Raw genomic sequence first — 21584 nt, forward strand, 5'->3', positions numbered from 1 at the left:
ACCAGATACTTACATGGTACTTCAATACATAGATCATTTAAAAGGCTTGCTGCCTTGAGTGGGTGGGGAGAGAGATGTAGGAGTGTGGAGGGAGAGGTGTGGGGGTGTTGTAGTGGTATCATGAAGTTCCCCTGGTATTGGTTAGAAAGCATTCTCTCTTGATCCCTGTGTGATCCCTGTAGAATGGGTAGGTAGGGCTAACATTAGTCTTATAATACAGATGAAGAAACTGAATCTCAGCATAATTTGCCTAAGGAAACAAACAGGACAGGTAAGAAGTGAAATGAGACTTTAAACCCAAGTCATTTTGGTCCCAAATCTAGATTTTTCTGATGTCACAGTTGGACTTAGTTTTTACTTACTCAGATGATTTAAGTGAGTATGATTTATATATAAAGGTAACACAATCATAAATAAATACCTTTATATATAAAGATAGCTCTTCTCCCACGCTTTATGGAGAAATTACCTCATTTTTTTCTTTAGTTGTTTAGGTCCAGTGAAGCCAACTTAAGTAGATGAGTCATATGTATTAACCTTTAAAATTAAATATAGTATCCAAATATTTAGCAGCAAAATTTCTGTAGAAATATAATGTGGTACAGTTTGATTTTAAGAGCTTTAATCACATAGTTTAAAGATATTCTACATATGCACATCTGGATGTTAGTCCATAATGTTAAACCTAGTACCCATAAATTTCTTAAATATTTGTAGTCATGTCTTTTGACATCTGCAGTAAAACTTTGTTAATTAGAGGTTAGTAGTTGCCTTGTGGGAACCTGTTAGATACTGCCCTTAAATGAATTTTCCACCTGTGGCCAAATTGCCATCCCAAAATTGCTTTGTCTACATTCAGATGCATCTTAAGCTGTATTTTGATTCTGGCCAAAAAGCAACTTAGAAGCACATGAGAACCACTGCAAGCTGTCAGCAGCGCTGCTGTGTCTACTGCCATGCCTGTGGTATGGAAGATGTCATAGATAAGGCAAATAAAGGCTACACTTGGGTCCAACTTAAGACTTGCAAAAAAGCCTTATGCTCAAATTCTGTTTTGTGAGACTACTTACTGACTCTTGGGTTGAATTCTTGGGTTTTGTGCTTAGATCTGAGTCCTTAAAGAACTATAATGAAGTCTGTAGCCAATAAAGATAAGCCTTCTCTTTGCATTAATGGTATCCTGATATTTAGATAGTAATAATAGAAGCAGCTTATTATTTATTGGATGATTGCTATATTCTAAAAACTTGGCTAGGTATTTTACATATATTTTCTTTGACCCTTATGCTAACCTTGTAGAGGATGTGGTTTTATTCTCCTTTTACTACATGTGAGGTAACTGTAACATACAGAGGTTTCCAAACTCATTCAAGGTTGGTTAGTTCATAAGTAGAGGAGCTGGTATTTGAACCCAGGTCTGATCTTGCCAGCTGTGCTCTTTGTAACCTGAACTTATGGTCTTAAGGAGATGGAAATGTTTTACAGAGGAAATTTTTTTTACTAATATAAGCATTTTGAATGTACTTGGAATGTTAATATGTTCTAATAGAAACAAAGTTTGAATATACACATGGAACCAGAAATTTTTTAGAGCCAAAAGGCACTATTATACTTTACTTAAATAAATTGCCAGAAAAAAAGGAAAGGGAAGAAAAGAAAAACAGTTGTATCTACTGAAACTTTGTTGAAATTTTAAAAAACAAGCAAAATACTATTGAAAGCGCTAAAAGTGAAGTTGAAAATGTATTAGAAACTTAGGATTTTTATTTCTAGGATGAAATTTTGATCATTCAAGCCAATCCTCTCATTATCTGTAAGGAAACTGAGCTTACAAATCAAGTACTTCATTTACCCAGAGCTTTGACCACATTGCCTGACTTCTAGTCCGGTGCTGTAATGTATTTTGCCATCACCTTGATATGCTGCTCTGAATGGCTGGGGGAATGGCAGTTGGTTTATGGTGAAAAGATAGATTTGTAATTTTCACCGATGTATTTTCAAGTGGAAATTATACCTATAAGCTCTGCAGTTCATATGATTTTCTAGAAAAGGGGGGAGTGTTTTTTCTTTTCCCCCTTTGTGATGTTAACTTTTAAATTGTGGCTCCATAGTAGCCAAGGGGAAATTAGCAAGTTGACGCAGCAAAATGACTCCATAAGCAGACCATCTGTTTATTCTTGGGCATTGGTGGCAAAAATAGAGTAGATGCCTGTTACTCACTGATCTGTGCTCATTTCAGGTCCTGGTGTAAAGGAATGCAATACCCAGATCTTGCATGATCTCAGAAAGTCTAGATAATCAAAAGGGAACAGAGCTGCTGTGTGGAACATACAGGACAGGCTTAAGTGCTGTTGGTGACCATGTTGCTGAGATGAACAGGTCTGGGCTGCTGGCTTGCTTGGATGTGATTGGATAAGGTCTGGGTTGAGATATTAGGCTATCCTAGAATTTGTGGTACAGGGAAAATTGAAGTTTGATATTAATGTATTTCGTGTGTCTCAGTGGCATTTGAAGAGCTACCTAATATTTTGCACAGGAAGGAGAGAGTATTGAATTTACATTTTTTAAAGAAAATGACTTTATTTCCAATATAAATTTAAGAGTAAATATAAAGTTCTAGGTACAGGTACTGAACTAAGCTCTGGGAACCCAAAACAGAGAAGATATTATCTATGCCCTCAAGAAATATATATTCTAGTAGAGGGATAGATTTATATCAAGTGCAATACATGTGACCCTTTTTTTGATCATAGGGGCATTATTATTACAATATTACAGGTGTGGAATTCTCTTGGGAACTTTTCAAAGCAGTGGATATATAATAAATGTTCCCAGTTGGGATGGGGTCCTTGCAGCGCTAAAGCGAGCATGGATAACTGCACTGTGAATATTAGCTCGAAGCACAGACTGAGTGAGTGCCTCCTAGGTGGAAGGAACTGGTCGGGATTCTGGGACAAGCCAGTGACATACAGAGTCTGCTCTTACTGAGCTCTTGTTGAGCATAGAACCCGAGGGGGAGACAGGCACAGCTCACTGCAGTGTGTCAGACCAGTAAGTGCTGTAGGGACACGAGGTACAGCAACAGCACAGAGTGGAGAACAGAAAGAGAAGATCAGTTTGGAAATTATAATATTCCACATAAGGGATGATGAGACCCTGAGGAAGCACAAGAGGGCAAAGTGAACAACTCTGCAGAATAGAGCTCACATGGGAGCAGGGCTTAGAAGCGTTACAGATAATTGAGGATTTGGTCAAGGGTGACCTAGTAGTAGGAGGAGAAGCAGGGCAGGAAGAGATGAGGTTGTTATAGATACAATAAAATGGAAAACTACCTTGGCAAGGCCTTCAATATGAAGATGACTAGCAAGTAGGTAGAGATGTAGATTTTGGTACAGGGGAGAAGTCAGATGTTTTGAATTAGAGACATAAATAGCTCATAAGAAGTAAGGGAAGCCCCAGGATTGAGTAGGTTACTGGGGAGGGTGAAAAGTAGGAAGGAAAAGAGGCTAATCACAGAACCTTGAGGACTTCTAAGATTAAGGGACAATAAGAGATAACAGATAGTTTCAAGAGTGAGAGTGTGGTTGACATAAATTTTAGTCTGCATCGGAACCATGTGTATCACTGGGCCCCAGCCCAGAGTTTCTGATTCAGAGAATTTGCATTTCTAATAAGTTTCCAGGTAATGTTGATACTGCTGGTCTAGAAGGTAAACTTTGAGAACCACTGCCTTAGAGTCTAGTTTGATAAGGTTAATCATGGGTTGCAAACTAGAGAGGGAGGATGAAAGAGTCCAGGAAGGGACTGAGGAACTGTGAGAATAAGTATGAGGGTGCCAAGGATCAAGGTTCCAGATGAAGACAAAGCAGGCATATTGGGTAGGAGGATAAGTGGAGAATTATATTTAGGGAGCAGAATTCTAGATTGTGAAGCTTTGTGGGTAGAGCTTTCATGATATCTATAACATGACCTACAGCAATCCTCCTCAAAGTACTGGTCTGCAAAGATACAAGGAACGTGTTCCTGAATAACTCAGTGTACTACCCTCCTCAATGAGAAAGTCTTGTTACCCTCCTCCTGCCCAAAAGTCATCTAGGCAAAACTGTGCTTAGTCATGAAGCGGATTTGCATTCTGGAACAAACTCCTTATTTTTCCCATGGATTGACACTGTGCACCAACCAGAACTGGTACACAGGCACTGGCCTAGAGTATAGACTTCTGAGATGGGTAGAGTTAGAGGTCCCTGAAGATGAAGGATGTTTGAAAAGTGAGTCCAGGGTGTTGCTTGGACTATCAGGAAAAGAGTTATGCAGAAATACCAGAAAAGGAAATTTCTGGAGACTAGTAGATGATCGATCACAGGACAAAAATGGGAGGAGGGCATTAGAGCCATATGGCATGGGGTCAAAGACCACAAAGAACTATTGAGTGAAGGTCTCTAGCTGCAGTGGGGAGCAAGCAGAAACACCTGTTGGCCTCCCAGGTACTTAGGTGGGGTTGTGAGAAGGAACAGTTTTCCCTTAACAACAGACATCAGTGACGACCTCACTGGTCTTGTTTCTGTGATCTTTTTAGGAAAATTATGTTGTAGCTGTTTTTTAATCTCATTTCAACAAAGGCTACACAGGAACAAAATTTCTCTCAGTTGACTAGCATAATCTAGCATATTCTTAGGACTTCTGTTATTAGATAAGGAGGAAGAAATCTTTAGTAGATACAATATTAACTGAAAATGTGGAAGTTAAACAATGTACTAGAAAATCCATTGTTAGAAGAAAATTTTTTCATAAGAATCATATTATACTATATTTTAAAATTTTTATTACCTGTAGTAACTATTTTCACAAGCTAGAACTCATAGTATTTAAGTCTGAGCATCTTTTCATAAATGTAAGATGAGTTCTACCATAGTCAGTTTGGTAATCTCATGAAAATTTTAATTACGATTTCCTGAAGTATATGTAATTTCCTCCCATGTTTAATATTCAGCCTAATGTCCACAGTCAAAGACTATGAGGGGCTATTAAATAAAAGTCTTGAGCTATAGAAATGGGCAGTATAGACAAAGAGGAAATTGTGGTTGAGAATGGAGGCTCTGAGCACACCTGGGTTCACATGGTGGCCTTACTGCTTACAAACTCAGCCTTTGGCCAAGTTAGGGAGTCTAAGCCTCTGTTCCCTGATCTTTAAAACAGGATAATGTTATTATTTCATGGAGTTGTTATAAGAATTAACTGAGCTTTTTTGCAGTACTAAGCCTAGGGTCAGCCACATAATAAGCACTCCATAAATTTTAGCTATTATTATCATTAACATTATTATTGTTATTAAGGGAAAGCATAAGCTTTGGAGTCACAAAAATCTGGATTTGCATCCCCTTTTTATTAGTTCAAGAAGTTATATGACCTTGGGTAAGCCATTTAGTGTCTCTGAGACTTCTGGCACCAATGGGCACGGTACCAACTATCTTACGGAGTTATCGTGAGAATTAAATGGTCTATGTATGTAATACATTTGGTGTAGTCCTGTGATATAATCTTGGCTAGCACATGTTTGCCTTTCCCTCCTGCCCTTAATTTTTAGGTTTCTTTTCTTTCTAGTCAGGCCTTGAAAAGAGGATAGACCAGGCTGTGGAAGAGTGGAATATTGAGAAGGCTGAGGAACTCAGCAACCAGCTAGCTACTCGAGAGGTGAGTCATACTGATTACACATTTTCTGTGTTTCCATATTTTCTAAAATGAATATACATTCATAGAATATGCATTCTTTTTATGATCATTAATATGTTCAGTATTAAAATATTTGATCTAACATTTTGCTCTTTGTCCATTTTCTTCCTTCTTATTCTGTCATTTACTTGGAAATACTACGTTATATTTTTGTCTTTAATGTTTTTAAATTATTCTGGTCAAAAATTTATGTTGGAAATAACCCATGATTGATATTCAACCTTAGATTTTACCTAGATCAGAAAGGTTTTTTTCAGGTATGATTAAAAGCCTAGCTTTCTTTTTCCATTTGCATCTTTTACTCGATTTAACTCTCCCTGAGGGCAGCTATATATTCTAAAATCACATTCCCTAAACCTTTTCTTAACCCCTGCTAAAATGCTTTCTTACTTATGTTCGGCACATCTCCCTCAGCCCTAAAGAATTTTCAGGCTTTTTTTCTATAGTATAAAACCAGTAGATATGTTGAATATTCTTTTTCCAGGAAGGCCACAAGAAGATTGTGACTTCTACTCCCCAGGGCAAAGGGCTAGTATTCCGCCAGTTGAGAATTAATGTCACATATAGATTAGAGAGCTCAATATTTGCATGCATGTGTTGTTTTTGTTGTTGTTTTGTAATACCTTTTTGTCCTTTCTAGGAAAAATCTTTACCATAGCTTTTATTTTAGTACCCAGATCCTTACCTCCTTCACTTCATACGTTAACAACTCTATTGTGTTTAGTTATGTAGAGAGCATATTGAGTTATCTGTGTAAACTGCTGGCCACACTTGCTATTGTAACTCACTTGCAGGTAGACTTTTTTCTTAAACCGAGACTAGAGATAAGCTTATGATTTCAGTAAATTCTTCTATGGAAATACTTTTGTACTCTTGCGTCATTAGATGTCAAAAAATCTATCACTGATGGCTGTTAGTTGTGATTTTTGTGTTTTTCCTTCTATTTTGGGCTGCAGGCCTAAAGTATCTTGTAAATTTTACATTTTTGTGTAGAAAAACGCAAGTTCAGAAAAGGAATTCAGAAATCATCTTTTTTTCTTTAAACCCTTGAAAATCATTTGTCACATTAAATACTTCTAAGGGCTGGGTCCAGTGGCTCATGCCAATAATCCCAATACTTGGAGGCTGAGGCAGGAGGATTACTTGAGGCCAGGAGTTCAAGACCAGCCTGGGCAACATAGCAAGACCCTGTCTCTAAAAAAATAAAGTAAAATTAGCCAGGCGTGGTGGTGCACACCTGAAGTCCCAGCTACTTGGGAAGCTGAGGCAGGAGGATCTCTTGAGCCCAGGAGTTTGAGGCTACAGTGAGCTCTGATCGTGCCATTACACTCTAGGCTGGGTGACAGAGCGAGACTCTGTCTCAAAAAAAAAAAACCCACTTCTGTGTGCAATTTAAGAGTGTGAGCGAGAGAGAGAAAAAGAGAGAGAGTGCGCGTGCGTGTGTGTGTGTGTGTGTGTGTGTGTGTGTGTGTGTGTGTATGTGTTAGAGGCTAATATAAAGGAAATTATAAAGCCATGGGCTTCAGTTAGGGGCATAAGCAAGAAGTAGCATAAATAGCAGTTATGTGGCCTTTCAAAAAATAAAATGACATTTTTTATGAAGTATTTTTTTTATTGTGGTAAAATATATATAACATAAAATTTAACATTTTAACTACTTTTAAGTGTACAGTTAAGTGGCATTAAGCACATTTACATTGCTGTGTGGCCATCACCACCGTCCATTTCCAGATCTCTTTTTATCTTGTAGAACTGAAACTCTGTACTCATTAAACAGTAACTCCCCATTCTTCTCTCCACCCAGCCCTTGACAACCACCCTTCTGTCTCTATGAATTTGACTACTGTAGATGTCTCATATAAATGGAATCATATAATATTTGTCCTTTTGTGTCTGGCATATTTCAGTTAGCATAATGTCCTCAGTTTCCCCCATGTTGTAGCATGTATTTGTTACATTCCGGGTATGTGTTGCATTTTGGTTACGCATTCATCCTTCAGTGAACACTTTGGTTGCCTCCACCTTTTGACTATTGTGAATAGTGCTGCTGTGAACATGTGTGTGCACATGTCTGTTTGAATCCCTGCTTTCAGTTCTTTTGGGCATATAACCACAAGTGGAACTGCTGGATCATAAAGTATTTTTAATGTTTACTTTTTTTCTTATAAGGTATCATTCTCCCTTTCCCATCTTATAGTACTTCCTGTGCTTGCAGTTTGATAGTTACTCCATTTCATCTCTAAAGTAGTCATATTTTGGTTCATTGAGTATAGCTTTCATTGTGTATAATAGCATTTTATTACTCTATTTCAGAATAGAAAGGTACACATTTTACATTTTAATAAAGTGAATTTGAAAGTGTGTTGAATGGTGCCACAAACTCAGTAGGATTTCAGTGTTAATTGTTGGTTATTGCAGTGGCTTCTTCAGTAAGAATAAGATAGGGGTCCTTATTCTTAAATGATGAGCTATATGCCAAAAATCATCTTTAAAATTCTATTCAACAAATAGCATCTATTGTTTGTTAGTAAGTAGACTATTTTGGCATTGGAACTTACATGTCTATAGAAGTACTGTTAGAAATAGTGGCTTTGTTTCTTGGTCAGCTTCAAAGTACAGTTACTTTCAAGTAACTCTACTTAAAAGTATAGCAAAATTATACCAGTAGTATATCTAATCTCCAAATTTTGAAGTCGACCATGAAAATGGCAGGGAATGGTGGGGAGGGGCAGTGCTTGGGGCTTGGAAGACTCCAGTGGGTGGATACCTTTTGTGGCTATAAGGTAGTGGGGTAGAGTGAGACGTCATGATGGGGATAGTGAGGAGTGACTCAAGGTCTAAGGGGGACTGAAAAGCATATAAGGCAGCAGTAACCAATCAGGGGGTTGTGGAAGGTGGTGGCAGCCTGGCCTAAATACCTACCTCATTTGGATCAGGAGCAAAACCTTTCAGAGAAGTGGTACTTAAATGCATCACAGGTGATGAAGTATTTCATGTTGCGCCACATGGAGAATATGCGTTTCTGGAATCCCCTAAAAAATTCTGGGAATATGTTACTGGTTGCTGTCAGATGCTGGCTGATCTGGAATCTGCTGGATAAAAGCTTAAGATGGGCACGTAAGAAAAGCCAGCAGGGCCTTAGCTCATGGCTGCCCTATTGTTTTTAGAAATGCTGTGGATTTTGTCTCTTCACTGGTCTCTTCAGGATCACGGAACTCAATGTCTCATTACCATTGCTTGTCCAGCCTTCCTTTTGGAAGACCCAAGAGTTATGTATTATATGATCTCTTCCAAATGATGAGGTGACTGACCAGCAGAGTCCCTCAGGTCAGTTAGTTTCCCAGATTTCTGCCTTGATAAAGTAAGAAAGAGTATGACAAAGCCTAGTCCAAAGTGTTAAAATATGAGCTCCACGTGATCTGTCAACGGCTATTTTTCTTTGTGTCTTTTTGTATTTATTAGTACCCCCACCTGAAGCAAGGGGAATTTACAGAGAAGCATTTATTTTACTGCAGGTTCTGTGCTTCTTTTAGTAGTTAGTAATGCTGAAATTTTGCGATAAACACATTTTACATTTTTTAGAAAAACCTTTTATTTTGAAATTGTTTCAGACTTTGAGAAAGTTGCAAAATTGTATAAAGATTTCCTATTTACCCTTCACTCGGATACCTGAAATGTTAACATTTTACATTTGCTTTCATTTTCTCTAATTTATGTACTTTATTTAAATTTGCCAATTCCACTAATTTCCTTTATGGCAAAAGAAAATTTTTGTTTTCCTGGTGTACAACATTGCACCTTGTTGTTTCTTTAGTCTTCTTTAATCTGGACTAGTTCCTCAGTCTTTGTTTCTTAAGACCTTAACATTTTTGAAGAGTAGAGGCCAGTTATTTTGTAACATGTCCCTTAATTTTGGTTTGTGTGATGTTTCCTTATGATTAATTTCAGGTTATGCATTTTTGGCAGGAAAATCACAGGAGCGATGTGTCCTTCTCACTGTAAGATATCCAGAGGCATGTGCTATTTTTCTCATTTATTGATGGTGTTACTTTGATTATTTGGTTAGGGTGGTATCTCAGGCTTTCTCTATTGTGAAGTTACTATTTTTCCCATTGTAATAAATAAGTATCTCATGGGGAGATGGGAAATAATCTGAAACTGTGTAAATATTATCTTTATCATTGTACTTACACTCACTAGTTTTAGCTTCCGTTGCTGATTCTTTCTTGCATGGGACAATTATTATTATGGTGATTGCCAAATGACTTTAGATCTTTAAAACATGATTTGTTTGTACTTTTCATATTAACCTGGCAAACCAAATCTAAAATTTGGCTTAAGTGAGATATTGGATTATAGAATCTTTTATGTATCCATGTTAAATCTCTCAGTGTATCTGGACAATTGAGAATTGGGTATAGTATTCCTAAATGGTGCACTGGGATGGGGTCACCATGTGATATTCTGCCCACCAGCACTTCCCTATTAACTTAGCCCTTACCTGCTTTACTAGTATTCACTGGTGAGCTTTCCTTCCTATGTGCAGCTTGAAGCTGCTTGTCATAACATACAGAAGTAGTGCCTTAAAGGCTTCACAAATGTGTTTCTTTTGGGGATATTAAATTTCTGTTTTGCTGTTGTATTTTGTCATACTGCTATTTTAGAATGGGAGTTATGATATACTGACTAGGTGTTTTAGATTTTAAGGGCTATTTCCTGGCACACTCTATGACAAATGAGATTGCTTTAGAAATACATATTTTCAGCACTTGCAAGGATACTAAACGTTTTTCTGGTAAAGTATTTTATGGTAAAGTAAATTCATTTGGTATAGAATTATAGAATTCTAGTTAAAGAACAATAATTCAAGCCCTTTTCTTCTCCCTGTATAAGTGGGAAAACATCTGGAAAATGTTTGCTGTTCAGGCATAGACGTTGGAAAGATACTGGTGTCATGTTCATTACACACCCGTGAAGAATAACTAATCAAGATGGAATTCTTGAATGAATAGTTTACTTTGAGATTTAATTTTTCATATTTATTCCCTTGGTGCCAATCACTGTAGATATGTGTGGATGGGATTTTGAGAAGTAAGTGTGAGTTTGGGGGCAGAAGCCCTTTATGAATTAAATGTATACATGCATCGCAGGTGTCCTTTTGGAAATCAGGTATATTGGTTTTTAATCAGTACTGTTTTCTTTTTCAAGCAGCAGTGACTGGGACCTGCTGATAAAGCCTTTGCTCAGAGGCACAGATCCCAGAGTTCTTAAAGCCTTTTCCAACCATAATAAGTGAAACTAATTTTTGATGTTTAACATTTATAAGCCTGTGAAACCAATAGGGCAGCATCAGTATTGAGAAAAATGAAGCCAAAAGTAGAACCATGTCTGAGAATAGGCCTTGAAAACAGTTCCTCAAAAAAATGGTATGCCAAAATAAGGCCGTCAGTGTGCTATCATGGTGGCACAGCAAGCACATGGTTTTCCAGAATCATATTCACTTAAATTAAGGATGACATTAAGGATGAATATAATCTGGTTACGGGGGGCGGATGACTCAATCAAGATTGTGCTTTCTGTTACTGTTGGTTTTGCCATGTAGTAAATGTCATCATTTTGAGACTGTTCCCTCCTCTTGGTTAAATACTTCTTAGTTAACAGAGGGGATAGATAAAGTAAAAACATATACTTGGGTTTGTGTTATAATGACAAAACTGTTTCAATTTGAAATATATATATGTGTGTGTTTGTGTTATGCACATACAAGTATTCGAGCATATTTGTGACCCAGACTTGGTTGGAAGTACATTCCATTCATTGATAGTAATCCTTGAAAATGCCATCCTTTGGTATTGTCTTTTCTTACATGTCATCTTTGTTACAATCCAGATCATACCAATTTTTAGAAACTAGTAGAAACAAGTATTTTAAAATGAAGTACTGAAGCCTAGATTTGATTAAGTAAGCAGCAGTTAGTCACATTTTATAAAGAGGTTTTCTCCCTAGGCATCTTCATGTTAGCCTACTATCGATAAAAACCCACTCTGGCAGCAAAACAGTGAGTTTCTACCACTCAATGAGTCATACCTACATTAGCTGGATATATTGCTCAGATTGATTTTAGTTATCCCTGTACAGTGTGATGGCAGAAATGAATGGCGAAGACAGGTTGTCTATGAATTTTGTTTAAGCATTTTTATGTTCTTGAGGATTAAGTTTTTTTTTGTAAGGAACTGAAATAGGACGATCTTTGACAACACCAAGTAATTGACTCCTTAAAAAAACGCCAATACTTCATGTTGTAACATTATAACAATTCTTTGCAACCTAGAAAGAGTAGTCATATTGTTTTTTGATGATTTGCAAGGTGTTAATATTCACATCTGAGATGTTTGGTTATAATCCACTTCCATCTTTGCTAAGACCAAAACCCTTCAATTTATAGTAATGATATGATAAGATGTTTCATATTTCAAAGCTCATTTTGTAGAACTTGTAAATGAGGACCTGAGGCAATGACATCAGCTTTTAGTGCTGTTGAGTTTAATATTTATCACAGGTAGAAGTGATTAAAAAAGATAAAAAATATATATCTCATTTTAATAGTGTCTTCTTTATAGGTATAAGTAAATATTATATTGGCAGAATGAATTAAACCAGGAATTTAATTTTACTTTTATTATATGAAGTAGACTGCTTAAATTTTTAGATTGTAAAGTGTAGGTAAAGTTAATAATGTTGAAGTATTAATAGTATGTTAATTCTTAAAGAAGGAATGGCCATTTAAAAAAATTAAATTTGAATTGATTGAGTTGTATTCTTTCATAGCTAAGTGAATTAAGTGCTCTCTAAATTTGTGTAGACTATTAATTTGTAGCCTAAGTTCTATTTTTAGAGCAATTCCTAGAAAATCTGAAGGTATTCTTATCTTAAGAGGGTTATATATGTACATTTGAGGAGACAGGTTCTGCATTTTATTTTACCATCTAAAAAGTAGTCTTTTCTCAGAAATGCTTTGGATGCTGTAGCACTTGTTCTCTAGCATTCAGAATTTTTCCAATTATTGTTAGGCTTTGGTTTCCCTGAGAAGGTTTGACTACAGTTCGCCCTTTTCATTTCAGTTATCAGTTTTATGTAGATGTAAGTGCTATCGTCTTGATGGAATAGGGGCTTGAAGTCCCCTTCCCTCCCCACCCTCCAAAAATATCCTTCCCAAACAATACAATTTTGACAGATTTACCTGTCAAAATACCTGGAGTATTATTATATCTAGAGTTGAAAATTGAGACATTTGCTTAAATTTTTGAACTAGAGATGTTTAAAGTTACTTCTTATCAGTGCTATTATATTCGCATCAAAAACAAAAACAAAAAAGAACCTGAATTGAAAGACATATTATAGTGAAGCAGATCTTTCAGTTCTAAACCCTTTATTCTATAATCCAGAGAAGAAAATTGTTTTCTTCCTGTTTTTGTAAGTACTTTCTTTGGGTAGAAATATCTTGACAACCATGTTTCTAAGGTAAAACAGTTCGCTCGGAGAGAAAGGTGAACAGTATATTCCAATTCGGTATTATAAAAATTTATCACTGGAACCTGTTACCCTGTTGAAGGATGGCAGATCCTTTCTGTTGTCTTAATTACTGTGATTTCTAGCTGCTGAAGATTGGGTAAACAGTAAAAATGCATTACATTTTATTTACATATATTGAGTTTAAATTTCATATCTCCATTTCAACATTTTATTTTTATGGAAAGGAGGTTATTTTCTTACTATTACTAGGGGTGTATGTGATGAATACAATCTAACTGTAGGGGTTTTGCTCTAAAAGCAAATGGTTGTTTTTTTCCTTAAATGATTATTTCATATGGAGTCATATAATGTCTAAAAACTCTCTTGTAAAATACATTTTATGTCTTTCTTTCAAATTTTGCTACTCTGACTTCGATCCCTTACTTTTTCATTCATTTATTTATTATTTATTTTCTCTTTCCCGTTAGGCAGTAGAATTTAGGACCATTTTTGGGGTTTTTTGGGTATTTTTTCACTGATTAGCAATGGGCAAGGATATAGGACTCTAAGGAGGGAAAAACCTCACTGAATAGGATTCTGCTGGTCAGCAGCTTAAGCAGCCACCTAGGAAAGGTGGGAACTCTCTGCCTTCGGGAGGGGGATGTGTTTCTGTTCAGGATCATTTAGAATTGACTCCCTCTCCTTAACTTTAGTCATCTCTCAGTGCTTTCTAATTTAAAACTTCCTCTGTGTATCATTTGTAGTCTGCACATAGTCTGGGAGGCTTTTAAATGGTTATTTTAAGTCTTTGAAGCCTTGTTCTCCTTAGTTCTTATAAGTAATTCAGTTATTATATGTAGATGAATAGTTAGGACAATGTATGGAAAATAAGCTATATCTGTTCAACTAAAGGAGGGCCTGAATGAATTCCTTTACATCTAGTTTGAAGGTATGTTTGTTCCCATAAAAATTGTGTACAGCAGTGACGTTAGAGCATTTTTAACATCAGAAAAATAAGATTAGTGCTCAGTGATGGTTTTTTTTCTCTCAGATTTTTAGGTGTGCCTACTCAGATCTCATTGCATGAGGATGTTTTCTTTTAACCTTTGGGGTATGATTGGGTGATCACCTCAAATGGTGTTCCTTGTGCTGTCTTTTAATTATGTTTATCTGTGCTTTTAGCTAACCTTAAAAAAAGATTTCAGATGTTACAAGTCTAATTAAAGAGACAGACAAAGCACAGTTTATACTGTAGATTTTTTCTGCAGTTCAATTAATCAGCATGTTTTCTCTTTTAATTAAAACCATTTTAGTAAATTAAAGCCCACAGCAAAACACATATATAATTTGTTTGTAATTAGCTCTTAATTGGTGGTAGTTGAAGCTTAGCACCCTTGGTTTCTTTCTTCATGATTGCCATTTTATTAGCAGCCAGTCATTAATTAATCTTTTTCTAATTAGCTTATAAAACTGTTGATGGCACATTATTGTAAATGTGATTTTAAGTTCAAAGCTTGTTAATAGGCTTTCTTACTTAGAAGAACAGAGATAAAGAAATTGCTGAAAACAGTACTACAGTTCTTTAAAAAAACTGTCTTTCTGATGGGGGCTGTGTAAAGCATCTTGCAGCTTATGGTTAATTTTTTAATGCTTTTTTTCCCCTTATGAATGGAATAAGTTCCTTGAATATAAATGTCTATATCCAGGACTAATTTCAACAGTATAACATTTTTTCTCCCTTTTTGGAATACTTCAATCTGCATATAATTCGAAGCCTTAATAGTCATCATTAAAACAGGTGTTATATAAACTATTTCACTATGAAATCGAAGTTGAGTATATGAGTCATATCTTATATACATAGATACACAATGAAAGATATTTGTGTGTGTGTATATATATGATGTGTTTTAAAAACAGAATTTGTTGGGTTATGCTTTGAAATAAAGTGATAATGAAGTTGTAGATATAAAAATAAATAATAGATGGGTGCATAGTTGTACACACATAGATATATGTATAGTAAGCAAATGTATGCAAACTTGTGCATGTACATTTTAAGATGACAGTGAAATTAGGTGACTTCTTAAAATGATTTGATCGAAAGTCAGAGTTAAATGACTAGATATGGCCAAGCTTATTGACTGTTATCAGAGCTTTGGCATTTCAGGTGTGACAATGGAGAGAAAGGTACCAAACCAAATGTACATGTCCTGAATGTACTATAGTACATACCATATTAAATTCTGGTTTGAGTGAAACACACCAGCCACATTATATTCTTTATTTGAAATATACCCCCAATTTCATAAAACTCTTTAACTGTGTGGCATTCTGAGCTGTTTTTTATCAATATTAGTGCAAAGTTTTGAAAGTTATTTAAAAAACCACAGCATCATTAGTCATTGGAAGTGCTTTTTCTTATTTGCTTCTTGAACTTTGCATGTTATTTCAACTTTGGCTATTTCTTTGCTTGTTTTTTGGAAGGCGTTTTATGATGCCATGCAAGAGACACTAGAAAGGGATAGCTGACAAGGAAAAAATTAAAAATTGGATAAAAAGTAAATGAATAATGTCATATTACTAAAAAGATGAGAGGCTAATTTGTGCCGACTTTTTGCTAATTTTGTTCAAGCCTCAAAATGAGGAGCTGTCACCCGTTCTGTGTAGCACTGATGACAGTGCCAATGATCCATGAAATAAGCTGCCGCTGGCTTTGTTCTGATAAGAATGAACAAATCTGCACAATGTTCGGCTCCCAGAATCTCATTTTCATACTTGCATGCAGGCTAAAAGAAATAAGCTGTTTGCAGGCTTGATTAATCAGACATTGGAGGGGTTTTTGTCTCTTTGATCTCTTTCGTCTCCTAGGTAACTTGCTTGACATTAATGTTGAGCTTGAGTAAAGACAATCAGGAATTGTCGACCAAACTGATATAAAAATTAAAGACCTTAACACTTTAAGTACTCCAGTAATGGTTCCGCTTTACTTCAGAAAACATCTGTTTTCATTTAATTAAAGAACAAAAGAGAATGGCATAAATATTTTTCATAGAGACCTATTATTCTATAAAAAGTTAAAGTATGATAATTGGTATTTTTAAATAAGTGCCTTGAAAGTGTTCAAAAGGGAGGAAAACTTTATAAATCTGTTACAAGCTAGTAATTTTGAGATGAGTAAAATATTTTATGAAATGAATAAGAAATTTACAGTTATGCTAGATTAAGCTGTTTGAATCAGATGCTTCAAATGATTATCAGCAAACTTTATGACAAGATTTTGCAAGAAAAGCTAACTTTATTTTGAAGTTTGTCTTTTAAAAATCTGTACTAGGTTACAAGGATGTGCCATTATATCTATTTTACAACCCAATATGATTTACACAGGCTAAACCTGTAAAATTGAAAGGAATTAAAAAAATGTCGCCGTGCATTTGCTTGAGGTTATGCAGACGCTTTTACAAATCTTCCAAGTGGCTGTAAAGATGAATGCCTCAAGGGTCCAGCCAGGGCCCTGCTTTTCCAACCAGCTAAAGCCCTTATCTTAAATCCAAGCAAAGTACCATTAATCTTTTTGAAAGACCTTTTATGGCTTTTAATATATCCCAAATTAGAACATTTTACACCCTTGGTTCCTGAAATATGGTGATAAAAAGCCTTTAGAGCTTAATTTTCCTTACTGCATGCTCTGACCAATTTGCAGTTCTTTGTGATAATGTTTAGACACCTTAATTAAAATGCAGCAAAATATTGGATGTTCTATATGGAAAATGCTGATACTTTGGCTACACATACAAAAAATTTTGTATGTATTTTTATTCATTTAAAAAAAATTCTTCCCACATTGTGTTGCTATAATTATCTGATGACCTGAAACTGTTTTTTTAATATAAAAATCATTGACCAAGCTTTTGTGATGTTTACATTGGGCATGAAGATGCATTTTTCTTTTTATAGAAGCGAAAGGGGGATTCTTGTCGGCCTATTTTATTTGTTTGTAATACTGAAACACAGCACGATATTCTTTTATATTCTGGAACTCGAGTTAGTCCTCTTGACTGGGAAACTACATTTCTTCTCAACCGTCTCTTCCACAGAAAGTCTTATTATCCTTTTATACTTTCAGATATTTCTGTCCTTTTTTTCTTCACAGAAATAAGTGAAACACATTCATTTTAAGCATGCGAAGGACACAAAAAAGCTATGACTTTTCATCATCATTACAAGCTAAAAGATTTTTTTCTGTAAAGAATACATAGACCAGGTTTGTTCAATGTTTATCAGTTGAACATTTCACTTAACCTAACCCAAGGTAAAATACAGTTAGAGAATATATACCTTTTACAGGAACAGGTCTGTCTGCAAGTGTTGCCCATGTACCTAATTGTTTATTATATTTATTTAGTTCACAAAGTGATGGAATAGTTGTTTAATGTGTTCTAATAAATTATTTCTAACAAGTTTATACTGTATTAAGGAATATATGTTCTAAATCTTTACTGTGATGCTGGATATGCTGGATTTGGCCTTAGCATTGCTAGAACACTAAAAGCTTTTACATTCTGAGAGGACATGACCATGTCAAAGTGAAGAGTCCATTGAAGTCGAATGACTGCGTGTCCAGACCCCTGAGATGCTTTTTGGTTTGTCTGTCCTAAATCCAGGACACTCATATTGGGAAAATGTCAGCTATATCTTAATTTTCAACAGTTTTAGAAAATAATTTTCTCACATAGTTAATGGTACGTGGCAAGTATGGTTCAGAGCATTTTTGTTTCTTACTCAAAGTATAGGCTCAATTTAAATATGAGATAAATTAGCTGACTGGGTCTTTTTTTGGTGAGTTTGGTAAAACTATATTATATGTCAAATTTTGATACATAATACATAGGAGTGGTGTTAATGGAATAATATAGATTTTTATGTTTTACCTATGGGGGATGGGAAAGAGACTAAATCGTCCACATGAATGTGGAGAGACCTATGTTTATCTTAAACACAGGTACCAAGCTGCGTTTTACATCAGAAGACAGTTTATTAGGTGCATTTACTGCTCCCCTAGCATCCCATTGTACCTCTACATTTCCCAGCCCCCTTGCATTTAGGTGGAGCCACGTGAGTAGTTCTGACTGGTGGGCTATGAGTAGAAATGTGTCACTTTTGGACTAAAGCCCTTCAGCTCTTGTTCTGCCATAGTGAACCTGAAAGCCATAAGTTGAGTTACTGGCCCCCACAAGGTGGAGAAGAGCCCTGCCTACCCACAGGGACTGTAAGTGAAACAAGAAACAAAAGTTCAGCCAGTGAGATTTGGGCATTTGTTTAATTCTGCAGTGTTGACTGCCTAACTAGTTGACAGGTACTAACTTGATACTTTATGTGTATGACAAATGGGATAGCTCTTCAGTGGACAGGAATTCCGTCTTCATGATAACTTAGGCCACAGCATCCCTTCCAGCCTTTCCTTTTCAATTGGGATGATTATGCTACAGCCCTGTGAATCGCAGCTTTTGTTTTTTTTTCACTTTGGTTCACTTAGGTGACCTTTTCTATGATAAAGAACTGGAATTAAAAAGAGAACCAAAAAAACAGAGCCGGTATTGAAGCAGTCAAATGTAACCAACAACACCTTCCTCCCAGCCTCACAATTTGAAAACTTCCTGTTTTGCTCAATGCTGTATCTCCAGCACCTAGAACAGTCCTTGGCAAAAACAGTTGTGCCTCCATAAAATTTGTTGAATGAATGTTATTCTGTAAAAAGGATGGCAACCACAGTGCTGCTAATACTGGTTTGAGTTTTGAGAAGACACTGAGGTTGGTCTGTTTTATAATTAATCATTCTTTCTTCAGTGGCTTTCCTGTTGATGTTGACCACCTTGGTGTCTTGGTTTGATTGTCAGCTTCCTTCCATTTGCTTATGTTCTTTATATGTATTCTTTCTTGGACTGAAAAATCATATCTACTTTTGCTTTCATTTATAAACTCCGGCCAGTGCTTGATTACTACTTGTCTATTTCATCCTAAAGGAAACTCTTCTCCAAGATAAGCTGAAAGACATGTCAAGCATGCCAAACCTCGCTTTCCTAAATCGGCTTCTTTCCTTACACATGTGCTGTTAACCTCCTGCCATGCAGATCCCTAAAACTTAGGCTTTAATACATTGACTTCAGAGTGGCTTCCAGGTCATTTCTTCTCTTCTACAAGTCTGCCTACTAATATGAATTAGGTTGAGTATAGGGATAGAAAAGGCAAGAAACACCAGAAAGATTTTTAGCCTTTGTTGTTTAACCTGAGTTCTTAATGGATACTCTTGAGCCATCCAGTGGGCAGGCATTTTAAAAATAAGAGCACACTAAAACAAGATGATATCACTATGCCCATCCTGGGGATCCTTGCTGTGGAATAGCTCTGCAGCCAGAAAGCTGCATAGAGCAGAGTGTGTAACTGTAAGGTCATGGCATAGAAGCTGAAGGGCTGGAGAAATACAGAAACAAGGACTATTTTAGGTTGAGGTATAGAACACTTCTGGGATGGGGGATTTCATTTTGGATGGACTTTAGTAGGACTGGCATATGGGTGTGAGGGGGTCACACAGAGGGTACTCTGGTCCTGGTACCCAGCCTTTTGCCTCTAAGCACCCCTATGTTCTTTTTACTCTCAGCGAATTAAAAGCTGTTGCCCATCATACAAAGTGCATTTATGAAGTAGTAATTAGTTTTGCCATGTTTTATTAATCACATCTATGACTGCCAATCAGAGCTTCTGATCAGCATGAGATAACTGGTGTGACCATACTGAGTTGCTGTAATTCTAGCCCAGAGCAAGGAAACTTGATGTCTCTGTCAGTCTCTGCAGCCTTATCAGGCGTAAATTCCTGCAATGCTGAAATAGCTCGAAGATCCTCATTACTACCTTTGTGGACCCTGGAGGGGCCTCTTTGGAAAGGATTTCTATCCAGGAGACTGGTATAACTAGGGGTAAAGGGTCTGCTGGGAGTTAAGGGAAATATGAGCCATATCTCTGTATTTGTTATACTTTGTCTGAGGGGGCCTAAGCATAGAATTTCTAACTTGTAGACATGGCTTTCTTATCCACAGGTTCTCAATTATTTGTATTATTGTTGTTATTGTATTTGCTGGAATATTTGTTTTCACTTTTTTTTCTTCTTTGTAATTCTTAGCTTGGTGTAAAAATTGCCAAAGCAATTGCCTGCCACAACTTCGTAAAAGCCAAAAAGGAGGCTGAAAATTCACAGGCTGCTCGAAAAAAGAAGAAACTTGCATGGGGGTAAGTTTACTTAAGGTTTTTATTAGTAATTCTACTGACTTCATACTAATTGAAGAAATCCCGCTAATGTATTTTGTGAATCCAGTTTGTGTGTAATTGTTATTCATTTTACCCTTTGTATCTTTGTTGAATGCTTATCAGATTATAAATATAAAGGCATTTCCTCATCCTGTTTGATGTTTATTTTGTAATCATTGGAGTATGACAAATTTTCAAGTTTGTCTTACTTTGGTCTCTTAGTAAACATGTTACTTTAGCAAAGTATTTTTTAAAAAATACACTGAGTATTTTTTGTTCTTCATTTTAGGTTTGAAGCAAAGAAGAGATGGGAAACCAAAAGCAACATGGGATATATGTAACTTGTCGGAGTTCTTCAAGACATGTGTAGACTCAAGTGCTCAATTTACTGAAAAGATCTTCCTGCTTATGTTAAATATGTCAGGAAATTGAAAAAAGTAGAAAAAAATCAGCATAAAATTTGGGAGTTGATTATCAGCTCTTTTCAATCTTTCTCTCAAGAATTCATCCTACTGAAGTGAATAAAATGAAGCATTCTGTTATTTGTATGAAGAAATCTAAGAAAAAGTATGGAAAAAAAGGATGGGATTTTATTTATTTGTATAGACATACAGTATAAAATCAATTTTGCTTTTTATCCATTTGGTATAGCATAGCCAGTGAGCTCCTTGTACTTTCTTATCTGTACTTGGTACAACTACACTTTTACTGGAATTGTGTTTTTAAGATTGGCAAGTATTTATAATGGATTAGTCATAAGTGCAGAAACATCTCAATTGATACTGTCTATACAAATGATTTTAATTAATATTATAAAAGTAATTATTGATTTTCTATTGAAGGCAATAGAATTGATATTTCAAAATTATATAGTAAAAGCAATTGATTAATTTTTGCATAGCTTACAATAAAAAAGGGACCGAATATAGTATTTGGAGGATGATTTAAATTGAACTTTGCCTAGAAGTATCTTCCTAAATATCTTTCTCGGCTATATCATTCTTTAAATTATAAGGTGGTTCTTAGAAGGGAAAATGGTA

At 35.8% G+C, this 21584-nt stretch overlaps 1 protein-coding gene across 2 annotated transcripts in view; it reads left to right on the forward strand.

The window, feature by feature from the left end:
• The window catches only part of FAM204A (family with sequence similarity 204, member A), a 25881-nt gene extending 4860 nt beyond the window's left edge, over positions 1 to 21021 (forward strand). For both annotated transcript variants that reach the window (XM_012642436.1, XM_012642437.1), the window contains exons 5-7: positions 5602 to 5691; positions 20420 to 20526; positions 20834 to 21021. In XM_012642436.1, the coding sequence (XP_012497890.1) occupies positions 5602 to 5691; positions 20420 to 20526; positions 20834 to 20885 (249 nt within the window). In that variant the 3' untranslated portion in view covers positions 20886 to 21021. The remainder of the gene's footprint in view (positions 1 to 5601; positions 5692 to 20419; positions 20527 to 20833) is intronic.
• The last annotated feature ends 563 nt before the right edge of the window (positions 21022 to 21584 follow it).

Source organism: Propithecus coquereli, unplaced genomic scaffold (assembly GCF_000956105.1).
Source record: "Propithecus coquereli isolate 6110/MARCELLA unplaced genomic scaffold, Pcoq_1.0 Scaffold179, whole genome shotgun sequence".
In the NCBI taxonomy this organism is placed as follows: domain Eukaryota; kingdom Metazoa; phylum Chordata; class Mammalia; order Primates; family Indriidae; genus Propithecus; species Propithecus coquereli.